Below are 11,502 nucleotides of genomic sequence, written 5' to 3' on the forward strand. Positions count from 1 at the left end.
CATAAGGGATGTTAGATGGAATAAAAGAAAAGCATAAGTTTAAATTGATTTTGTTTGGTTGATTTTGCAAAATCAAGAAATTTACATGGTATATTGAAAATGCATGTGAGAAGACATATGGTATGTCATAATTATTAAATTCACCTCTGCATTTCCATTTTTTATTTGTGTCGGAAGGACTTAAGCCCCAAATTATTGCAATTTTCCTGGACAATAGTATAATAATACTGTTATTATTATTATTATATGTATATAATATGTTTTGTAAGAGTATATGACACACACTACTGACTACACTTGACAATTCCCATGTGATTGTCTTTGCTTTTCTTACAAACTGGTCCTCTTTCACCACTAATTCTGGGCCAACTTTACACCCATAATATAATATACACACATTTGCATACGTGTCCTTTTGGGATGGTTTTTAATATTTTAATTATGTTAAATTAAACTCTCTTAAGTGATAAATAATAGTCGGATATAATAAAATATATTGTATAGGAATAAATAATAATGTTTTAATATACGACCTATGAAAAAATTCATGAAATATGGGTCTCAATGGGCTCGGCCCATTTCAGCCTCGCATGATCCAGTATTGGGCCGGGCCAAAATATATAAGTTGGTTCGGCTTTTTCTATTAACAAAATTATGTTTGGTCGGTCAGCTTTTGATCTGGGCTGAACTATATATATATTTATAGTAAGAGATGGTCAATTTAGAAATTATAATAGACTCTAATAAATGGAATAGGGTCAAATATCGTGTCCAATATGAATATGAGTTGTGTATTATATACTTGATCGGGTCGGGTCAAGACTTAAGTCTAACGTTGAATTCTACCCGGATTCGGACCTAATATATAAATAATATATATGAAAAAAATAATAATATATTCGTGCGTAATATGTCTCTTTTTTGGTGACGAAAGAAATGCATTGTTTGTTGCATATATATAAATCAGATAAAAGAATGGTAAAACTATGTGTGAATTTTAGATTCTATTTATAATATTTTCAAAATTTTATTAATATTATTTTTTTAATGAACCATAAGGAGGATTGACACTTCTCTTTATCAACATAATAATTCAAATTCAAATATGATTTTAATAAATAATTTTGAGACTTCAATATTCTATTTTTTGTTTGTTTTATGGTCTCTTATGGATTTGTAGGGTGTTTTTGATTTTGAGTTGTAATTTGAATAATACAAATTTTAAATTAGAATAGTAATATAATATGATATAAATAAAATGTAATATTTTAAATATAAAATTAATTTTTAATATAATATAAAATAAAAAAATAAGTATTTAATTGAATACTTTCTTTTTAAAAAAATTAATGAATAGTAAAAATTTTATAAAATCCACTAAACAAACCAAGTAGAGCTTTTGAAATGAAGGTTATCAAATATTTATTTATTTATTGTCTTGAGAAAAAAGATATTTAAGATAATATTGAATGATTAGAAATAGATTTACATCTAACATAAGTTTGAATGCAAATAATATTTTAATATTTTTTTACTAGTGAATATTATCATAAAATTTTTAGATTTGTTTGTCTAATTACAATAATATATGTATTTTTATTCTCATTTTTGAATAATACTAAGCAAATTATTATTGTCAAATCGAAAATACAAAAAATCGAATTTGAAAGTCGATATCAACATTGCGACTTTTGAAAACGTCAATGTTCAAAGAAACGACTTTACGTGAATATATAAATAAATAAGAAGGGCAGGGCCGTTTCAAACCTGAAATCGTACTCACGAAATACACGCATGGACCGATCTCCGAATTCGCCGATCGTCCTCTCAATCGAATGCCTAAACGGGAGCTGCAGAGCCGGCGAGTGGACAGGAGACATGCTCCAGACCGGCGACATAGTGGACGAGCTGAGGATCGGCGGCGTAATTCTCCGGCCGCCGTTCAAGCAAGGCAAATCCGGCGTTCAGAAGGTTCTCCACACCTGCTTCAAGCAGAAGGAGACTTCGATTCGGGTACGGGTCAGGCGGGGCTCCGAATCATTCGCGGAGCTGCAGGCGTGCATCGTGCCTGCCGGCGGCGGGCGGAGGAAGTATGTTCTCCGGGCGATTGATGACCCAAATTACGCCGTCGGATTCGTTGATCGGACGGAGAGCGATTGCCTGAATTTGCAAGGTGCATTTATTGTTTTCGCAGACTTTTTAGAACGAATGTGACCGAGAATATAATTATTAATAAAATAAACATTATAATAATAATAATAATAATAATATGTTTCAATAGACTTCAATTTAATTACTCCGAAATTGATAAAACCTATTTATAGTATAAGTGTGTTTGTTTGTCATTTAATTTTAATTTTAATTTTTATTTTATTTGAGATACGATGAATGGTATAAGTAATAAAAAAATAAAAATATGTATAATTTATTAATTTTTTTAAAAACACATGTGATTCTTAAAAATTTAAAATAATAATAAAATAAAATTAATTTTCTAGTACTTCAAATTTATTTCTATTTTTCTTTTTAATTTCCCTTAAATTTATCCTATTAAATTGATACTTACAATGTGTCGCTATCTTTATTACTTTATCTCATCATATTTTAAAATTTTTAATTTACTTTTAAAAAATACCCAAACTATCCATTCATCAATAAAAGATATATATATATTTTTTAATGCGCATCAAAATGTTCAAAATTTTTTTGCGGACGCATGAAGTATGTTTTTCCTTGTACAATGATTTCGGATTTGACAAATTTTTATCGCTTTTTTCAAATTTGTTCATTTATTTAAATTTTATAATGTTGATTTTTTGTTCTATTAATTCACAATACCGTGAGGAATGGGCAATTGATCATTTAGAAGTTGTGTCTGGTTCTATTTTTATAAGTATTTTGGTCAATTAATAGTCAAGTATTTTGTTCCAAAAAATACTCTTAATACTATCAGTCGAATTTGTTTATTTAACTTTTTTTTTTTTGTATTTTAGTTTTTAATTATATATAAGGCTTTGATTGTCTTAGCTTGTTTTATTTTGTTAAAAAAAAATTATAGTGACAAAAGTATTAATCAAATGCCACTTTTGTTCTAATTTATTTATTAGTTTAATTTAATTATATCCTTTTAAATGGTATAATCTTGATAGTAGTAACCTTTTTTATATAATTATTTTGCCGTGAGTTTTTGTGTGTAATAGGTTTATAAAATGTATTGATAAGAATAAAAGAGGAGAATTAAATATAAAATATTTCGATTTTGGAAATAATAAAATATTAACTATGTGATAGAATAGCAAAAATATTTTTGATGTAATAAAGAAAATTACTATTGGTAAATATTAGTATATAATTTTCAAAAATATCTCTAATATTTGGAATACAAAAACAGGTTCGAAAATTTCAAGAATGATGAGTGCATTGGAAGAGAATTTAGTAGACGATGGTTACGTGTCATATCCATGGGAGAGGACGATGAAGACGAAGCGGATGTTCAAATCTAGCACCTTCTACTCCATGCTTTTCCTCCCGAAGGCCTCTGGTTCGAGTTCAGCCCATTACAACGACCTCGACGACACCCTCGCCCGCGCCCACTCTTGGTTAAATGCTTCGCAGGCGTCGGGTGCTCCCATTGTCCTCATCAACTTGCAAACCGAGTCCCTCCTCGCTAAGGTCCTTCATATCTTACACATTATTTGATTTTGGTCTATATTGATAAGAGATTAGCTAAGGAACAAATTAGCGCTATACTAATTTGTTAATGGTCGAGAAATGAAAGACTGACATATAATATATATTTCTAAATAATACAAACTATATTGATAAAATGGTTGATGAGTAATTTTTCATGTTTGAGCTCGACTTATGTTGTTAAGAATATGAACTAAAAATTTGATTTGAACCTACCTAGATCTGTTCATTTGTTTTCTGTTTTGATGTTTTTCGGATGAAATAGATGTTAGATATGGTGTTTTAAATAAGCTGACATTACGTTTGAATAACAACATTCTTACTATGATTAGATATCGGGAGATGGCGCTTCTTCTAGGGTGAATGATCAATCAGGATCGCTCTCGATGCTCGGGAATGCAAGCTTATATGGTTTCGAGGACTACCATGGAGTCGACATTGGCGTGGTACGAGCCATCCGGCTATGGTTCTCCCCTCTAGCCGGGGAAATCCCCGTCGAGATTGCAATTAAAGAAACCGATACAAAGCTCGGGTTTGCCATTGGCCAAACCGAAGAGGTACAATGTAGGTGTCGAATGATCATCGATTCCATGATTCAACATATTCGATAAAAATTTTCGTTCGACAGGGATTCGTATACATATCCTCCGTCGAAGAATCGGAATCTGACGGTGGAGGTGGCGGTGGTGGAGCGCCGCCGTCGTCTCCATTGGCGGCTCTGAGCAGTTTGTACAAACAGACCTCCCTAACGTCGAGACTTCTGGTGGTGTCGCGGATATCCGGCGTGAAGGTGCTGCCGTCGATGGTCTCGCCGGCGGGAGCAATCCGGTGTTTTGACACGGCGGCCCTCAGCCGGAGGCTCTCCATGCACCGCCACGTCGGGGTGCCGATTGTTCTGCACGTGTTTCTTTGGGACAGGAGTGTGGATTGGCCGAATGCCGGCAGGATTAGGGCTCCGGCTATGTCGACTGCCCTGCCGCCGTCGCCGCCTAAGCTGCCGCGGCAGCTGAATCAGGTGGTGCCTTTATCTGTGGAAGACGGCAATGATGACGGCTCCGACGACGACGAGGATAGCGACGATGACGACTATGTGATCAATATGGATGGCGGCGACGATATTACACTGGAACGAGACGCCGCCGGAGATTTCTCCTTCACGGTACACAGATTTGCTGTTGCGGATAGTTGGGTTTGATTACAATGTCCGTTTTACAACGCTTGATATTTTTCTATTTTTAAAATAATTGATATATCTTTATTTTATATAAAATTTAAATATATTTAAATAGATATAAATAAATTTAATTAATTACATAACATATAATATTATAACAAAATATCTATTTTTTTATTTTATTCCGTTTACCTAATATTACAAATACCTTTACAATTTACAATTTATATGTCATTACCTTTGTATCACATAGTACTAATAAAGTTATTTTAGTCGTTTCTACTTTATTCCTACTATATTCTAATTTAATACTAATTTTTAAAACTACGTAAAAAAAACAAATGAATACCTAATTATGGGACGAGAGGAGTATCATATATGATAACTCAAAACTCCTTTAATTATATCTTATCTTCTAAAAACATAAATATTTAATTTTTATTAAATATGTGTTCTTTTACATAAATTGTTTCAATACAATTTTTTCCAAAAAGAATTACATAAATATTTAATTTTTATTAAAGATGTGTTCGATTACATAAATGATTTCAATACAATTTTTTCCAAAAAGATTATTAGATATATTATTTACGCAATTTTTCTCATATATATAAAAAAATATAGCTTCAAATTAAAATACAAAACAAACACCAGCACACCCAAACTATTGATACCACTTAGTCCGATTTTCAAAGATTAATTTATATTATACTTTCTAAGTCTTATTTCAATTATCTCAATTTTTTTTTTATTTATCTATTTCAATTGATACCGTTTCTATTTTTTTGGTAAAGTTACTAAATTTAAATATACATAACAAATATAAATAAATTTAATAACTTTATAATATATAACATTACATAGAATCTATTCAAAACTCTTTTATTTCTATGACTTATTAGTAAATAAATGTTTTTATTTACATTTAAACTCCGTTATTTTATAAAATTAATTTATCTTAATTATAAATAAATAAATTTATTTATTTGTATTGTTTAAAATTTTATTTTTTATAAAATAATATTCATATTACACATATTTTATCAAGATCTAACATTTAAATTATTTAAAGACATATTTTAATTATATATCAATTCCTATTTAAAATTATTAACAATTACTTATATAAAAATATAATAAAATATTATTTAATTAAACTACATTACTTTAATTAGCGTATTTAAATTAAATTGAGCAATTTCAAACTGGACGTTGAGAGTAATAATGTGGCGTAGGGAAAAGAGAGTTTACAACAGTAGGGTTACTGTGTTAGGTGGTTGAATTTAGATGCTACAATCTCGACCGTCAATTGGGTCTTCTATCGACGGTCGTTTAGGGTCTTCTCGAAGGCAGGGGTATGCTTTGCGTTTCCATTGGCTTATCCAGCATCACTCGGATTTACACCGTTACTTAATCTACACCCTTGATTCATATCTAATCCAACGGTGTACATCCTCGGCGCTGAACTCAGATTTGCTTATCCCCCAAATCCCAAAATTTCAGATTCTCCCGCTCTACAAAACTTCCACCGCCAGCACTAATTTGAAACCCTATAAATCTCCATTCCCGCAATCCTTCATTCCCATCCCAAATTGCTTCTAATTCCCTTCGATCGAAGCAATCTCCAGTTTCCAGCTCTGATCAATGGCGCGGACAAAGCAGACGGCGAGGAAATCCACTGGAGGAAAGGCTCCGAGGAAGCAACTGGCGACAAAAGCCGCGAGGAAATCCGCCCCCGCCACCGGCGGCGTGAAGAAGCCCCACCGCTTCCGCCCAGGGACGGTTGCGCTGAGGGAGATCCGTAAGTACCAGAAGAGCACCGAGCTGCTGATCCGGAAACTTCCATTCCAGAGGCTCGTGAGAGAAATCGCGCAGGATTTCAAAACAGATCTACGTTTCCAGAGCTCGGCGGTTTCCGCTCTGCAGGAGGCGGCGGAGGCGTATCTGGTAGGTCTGTTCGAGGACACGAATTTGTGCGCTATTCATGCTAAGAGAGTGACTATTATGCCGAAGGATATGCAACTGGCGAGAAGAATTAGGGGTGAAAGGGCTTAGGTATGGTCTAGGGTTCTGGATTTGCTTCTCATCCTTTTGTCTTTAAGCTTTTGTGGATTTTCCATGAATCCCTAGCATCGCTGTAGAAATGTTTCCATGCTTTTTTGGATTTTACCTTAATGGAATATCTGTCTTTGCAAATTTGTCTCCATTGATGGACAATTCTGTCTCTGCTCTTCTGCACATTGCTCCTACGTTCTCTGTTGAAATTTTCCTTCCGTAATTACAAAAATAATGTTGCGACGGCCATGAACGTAATCGTTGAAGGTCTTGTTGAGCCTGAAAACAATACAAGGATGAACGAATGTATATGATGATAAAAGAAAACTCGAGATTTTGCGATATGAAACGGTCCGAAGTCATCTCTGTACAAACAAAAACCTAAAATATAATTAAAATTTTAAGAATTTAGCGCAAATAAAATATTCCGCATATAATGTTGTTGTTTTTTTCTGTCTTATATTTTATATATATATTTTTTTTAAAAATGATTATATAATTTTATTTTAAACTTTATTATTATTATTTATTAAATTTTAATTAAATTAATTAGTTATTTTAATTTTAATTTGTAATTATTTATATTAATATATTTTTAATCATTTATTAATTATATTTATCTTAAACAGAGTATTGACTAATCGTTAAATTCGAAAGAAGGAAATTTATCTTTCTTTTATACTTTTGAAAATTCTGTAAACTTCCGCGTAAGATTAGTGGGTACAATTAATATTTTTTGATCTTGACTGGACTAACTTCAGTGAAAGGACTGCCCTTTACCTTAAAACTGCGTCCTAAAATACAATTCTTTTACGTTCTGATTTATGAAATGGAATTGACTCTTCTTCCTCTCTGTATATATTTATATCAAATTATCTGAAACAAGCTACCTGTAAATTGTAATTGAATTCCCTGGCAATGGCAATGGCGGCTTTCCTTCTCTTCCTCATAATTCTACTCTTCCCGCTGCATTCCGCGGCTCAATTCGACGGAACCATACCCGCCGGAGCCTCTATTACAGCCAACGGAACCTCAAATCCATGGCGATCGCCCAACGGCGATTTTGCCTTCGGCTTCCAGACACTTCCTGACAACGAGGATCTCTTCGTCTTGTCCATTTGGTTCGACAAGATTCCCGATAAGACCATCGTCTGGTACGAGAAGGACAGCTTTCCGGTGCGCCAGGGCTCCACCGTACGCCTTGATCCCATCGCCGGAATTTCTCTCCAGGACACTCAGGGCAGGACGCTCTACACCTCCGGCGACCTCCCCGGTCCAGTGGTCGACGGAGTCATGAATAATACAGGCAATTTCGTTCTCCGGGGAAACGATTCGACCTTGTTGTGGGAGAGTTTCAAGAATCCGACGGACACGATGCTGCCAGGTCAGACAATCGAAATCGCGGGCCAACTGATTTCGCGATCGACGGCCGCCAATTTCTCCGAGGGAACATTCTACGGCAGGATGACCGCCGACGGAAATTTCTACCTGAGCACGAAGACCTTCCCTTCCAACACCGGATTCGACGCCAATTATTTCAACACTCAGACTTCCGACAATAACGACTCAAATTCCGGCATTCGTCTCGCCTTCAGCAACACAGCCGTGCTCTCCATCGTGCGGCGCAACGGCCAGACGACTGATCTGAAATCCGATTCCAAAAGCCCTCCGGCCATAGCCAACAATTATTACCGAGCAACTCTCGATTTCTATGGCGTTTTCACACAGTACTATCATCCCCGGAACCTCACCGGCGGCAATCCAGGATGGACGATTCAGTATTCCTGGCCGGATAACATATGCACGGCCCTCACCCGAAGCACCGGCACCGGCGCCGGAGCTTGCGGGTACAACAGCATATGCAGAGTCGAGAACAGCCGGCCGAACTGCCGCTGTCCGGCGCACTTCTCTTTGGCCGATCCCAGCAACGTTTATGGCGGTTGTACAGCAAATTACGTGCAAACATGTCCTCTCGACCACATCGGCGATGAATATCAGCTGTCGGAGGTTCTGGACGCCAATTGGCCTGAGAACGATTATGCAAGAGAGAATCTGAACACTGAGGAGGAGTGTCGCCGCCGCTGCCTGGACGATTGCTTCTGCGGCGCCGCCGTTTTCTAGGGCAACATATGCTGGAGAAAGCGGCTTCCCCTCTCCAATGGCAGAGTCGAGGGCGGCAAAGCGTTTCTCAAATACCGATCAGGCAATGTAACAACGGAGAATCCCAACCGTCGATCAACCAAAACCAACGGCCAAAAAACACTCGTCCTAGTATTATCCATTCTTCTCGGCGCCACCGTCTTCGCCGCCGCGCTCATACTCCTCGGCTGTCGCCGAGCTTTCAAATTTCGAATTCCGATTCAACCTCGCAAAAACGCCGCCCTGCCAAATGTATGCTACTTTTCTTACAACGAGCTCGTCCAGGAGACTAATGGATTAGCCGAAGAACTCGGAAGGGGATCATTTGGAATTGTCTATAAAGGAACGATCGTGATAAACGATTCAGAAAACATACTTGCTGTAAAGAAATTAGACAGAGTCACCGAAGATTCCGAGAACGAATTCAAAGCCGAGGTCGACATAATCGGAAGGACTCACCATAAGAACTTAATCCGTCTAATTGGATTCTGCAACGAGGGGCAGCACCGCCTCCTGGCCTACGAGTACATGCCGAACGGAACCCTAGCCGCCGCCTTGTTCGTCGGCGCAAAACCAAGCTGGAAGCAGAGGACACAAATGGCGACCGGCGTTGCCAAGGGCCTATTATACCTGCACGAAGAATGCACAACTCAGATAATCCATTGCGACATAAAACCTCAGAACATTCTCCTCGACGACCGTTACAACGCCCGAATCTCCGACTTCGGATTAGCCAAACTCCTAAGGAAAAACCAGAGCAAAACCCTAACGAACATTAGGGGGACGAAGGGGTACGTGGCGCCGGAGTGGTTTCGGAGCTCGCAGGTGACGGCGAAGGTCGATGTTTACAGCTTCGGAGTGCTGTTGTTGGAGATTATTACGTGTCGGAGAAGTGTGGATCAGAATATGGAGTTTACAGAGGAGGAGAGTCCGATTCTGGTGGATTGGGTTTGGGATTGCTTAGCCGGCGGGAAGGTGGAGATCATCGTCGGGAACGAGGCGGAGGCGCTGGCGGATAGGGCGGCGCTGGAGAGGCTGGTGAAGGTGGGGCTTTGGTGTGTTCAGGAAGATGTGTCGGTGAGGCCGATGATGAGGACGGCGTGTCTGATGATGGAAGGAGTGATTGATGTCCCAGTGCCGCCATGTCCGTACAATCAGATCTCAATTAAATCTCAACCCTAATCCTAATCCTAAACTCAACTCCTCGTCTTATTCATCTTCGTCTCTTTGACTGAAATTAATTAGGGTTTAGGAATGCATGCAGAGTAGGGATCGGATACGGTTCGGTAGGTATTTAGGATTGTTCTTTTATAATTTTAAATTAGATTAATATTATTTATTTTATATTTTACATTTTGTAATATACAAAAATAAAATAAAATAATAATAATAAAATTTTGATGTCAATATTATTTTACACAATTATAACAATATTCCACCCATCTTTCAAATTTGTGCCAAAATTTTTCGTACGAGTTTTTTTAACCGCTACCCGAAATGTAAACTCAAAATAATAAAAAAAAAGAATCATAATTGAATACACTAACTTCGTGGTTTAACTCAAAATGTTCAACTACACAACATTTTTGACAATATAAGTAATTTATATACATTTAATTCAACGTAAGTCATGTCATTTATCAATTGAGTTACACCTAATACATGTACCTGTTTGTATTTTTGGTCTACTTTAGAAAATTGAACTTATCTCTCACACATTGTTCACTCACCACTAGGAATTTAGGGTTAGTTCATTTACATAAAAAAACTCATAAGTTTTTACTATTTGAATTCTGCTTTAAAAAAATATATATATATATTTTCTCACAATATATCATAGTATATTATTTTAATACCAAACTTATATATAAAAAAAAAAAACAACAAATCCTTAGAAAGTGTATATTCACAAATCACAAATTATTTGTTCATATGTGTGAAAACACCATGTTAAGTATAACCATTATACTTGACAATCTCCACGTTAAAAACACCATGTTCAAAACTTGAATTTAGCGATGAATTTCTTATTCTTGCAAAATTTATAAGGGTCGGATTCTTTAAATGTGAGATAATTTTTATCACTCTCATAATATAATACAAATTTTCATTTATGCGCACGCATGGCCGTCTCGGACTTTTTCGGGATCCTGAATGAAAAATAGATTTTAAGCTCTGAAAGAATGACTAAATATATTTTAAAATGATATAACTAACATTGGCGTCGGCTAGACAAGAAGTTGAATGCAGTGGTCTAACGACGGTGTTGACTCAAGAGAAAAAGATAGAAATCGAAGTGACAGCGCTTCGTCTAAAAGTTCGAATAGTAAGAAAAATTGAGAGAAGATGATCCAGAAAGTAGAGAGAGAGAGAAGTTGGTTTTGGTATGGGTGGGTGGGTGGGCGGGCGCAGCGCGGTAAAGATGTGAAAGTGAAATGGGAGAA

The 11,502-nt window shown here is 36.3% G+C and overlaps 4 protein-coding genes across 4 annotated transcripts; all 4 read left to right on the top strand.

The window, feature by feature from the left end:
• Positions 1-1,773: 1,773 nt before the first annotated feature.
• LOC127242994 (uncharacterized) lies at positions 1,774-5,054 on the top strand. Its single transcript, XM_051262811.1, has 4 exons — positions 1,774-2,173; positions 3,392-3,672; positions 4,023-4,247; positions 4,319-5,054. Exons 1-4 carry the CDS (start codon positions 1,795-1,797, stop codon positions 4,883-4,885), a joined length of 1,452 nt encoding a protein of 483 aa, XP_051118768.1. The 5' UTR covers positions 1,774-1,794; the 3' UTR covers positions 4,886-5,054.
• A 1,319-nt stretch (positions 5,055-6,373) lies between these two features.
• LOC127243046 (histone H3.2-like) lies at positions 6,374-7,062 on the top strand. Its single transcript, XM_051262887.1, has one exon. The coding sequence runs from the start codon at positions 6,509-6,511 to the stop codon at positions 6,917-6,919; it is 411 nt and encodes a 136-aa protein (XP_051118844.1). The 5' UTR covers positions 6,374-6,508; the 3' UTR covers positions 6,920-7,062.
• A 775-nt stretch (positions 7,063-7,837) lies between these two features.
• Positions 7,838-9,040, top strand: LOC127242835 (G-type lectin S-receptor-like serine/threonine-protein kinase LECRK4). Its single transcript, XM_051262545.1, has one exon. It carries the CDS (start codon positions 7,838-7,840, stop codon positions 9,038-9,040), a length of 1,203 nt encoding a protein of 400 aa, XP_051118502.1.
• A 37-nt stretch (positions 9,041-9,077) lies between these two features.
• Positions 9,078-10,240, top strand: LOC127242836 (G-type lectin S-receptor-like serine/threonine-protein kinase RLK1). Its single transcript, XM_051262546.1, has 2 exons — positions 9,078-9,122; positions 9,344-10,240. The coding sequence occupies exons 1-2, from the start codon at positions 9,078-9,080 to the stop codon at positions 10,238-10,240; spliced, it is 942 nt and encodes a 313-aa protein (XP_051118503.1).
• Positions 10,241-11,502: the final 1,262 nt, after the last annotated feature.

Source organism: Andrographis paniculata, unplaced genomic scaffold (genome assembly GCF_009805555.1).
Source record: "Andrographis paniculata isolate CXL003 unplaced genomic scaffold, ASM980555v1 Contig89END, whole genome shotgun sequence".
Lineage (NCBI taxonomy): Eukaryota > Viridiplantae > Streptophyta > Magnoliopsida > Lamiales > Acanthaceae > Andrographis > Andrographis paniculata.

Coding starts and splice junctions, on each gene's coding strand:
- LOC127242994 (XM_051262811.1), top strand. CDS start 1,795: ATGGACCGATCTCCGAATTCGCCGATCGTCCTCTCAATCGAATGCCTA. Junction 2,174..3,391: donor CGATTGCCTGAATTTGCAAG/GTGCATTTATTG, acceptor ATACAAAAACAG/GTTCGAAAATTTCAAGAATG. Junction 3,673..4,022: donor CCGAGTCCCTCCTCGCTAAG/GTCCTTCATATC, acceptor TACTATGATTAG/ATATCGGGAGATGGCGCTTC.
- LOC127243046 (XM_051262887.1), top strand. CDS start 6,509: ATGGCGCGGACAAAGCAGACGGCGAGGAAATCCACTGGAGGAAAGGCT.
- LOC127242835 (XM_051262545.1), top strand. CDS start 7,838: ATGGCAATGGCGGCTTTCCTTCTCTTCCTCATAATTCTACTCTTCCCG.
- LOC127242836 (XM_051262546.1), top strand. CDS start 9,078: ATGGCAGAGTCGAGGGCGGCAAAGCGTTTCTCAAATACCGATCAG. Junction 9,123..9,343: donor GTTTCTCAAATACCGATCAG/GCAATGTAACAA, acceptor GAGCTCGTCCAG/GAGACTAATGGATTAGCCGA.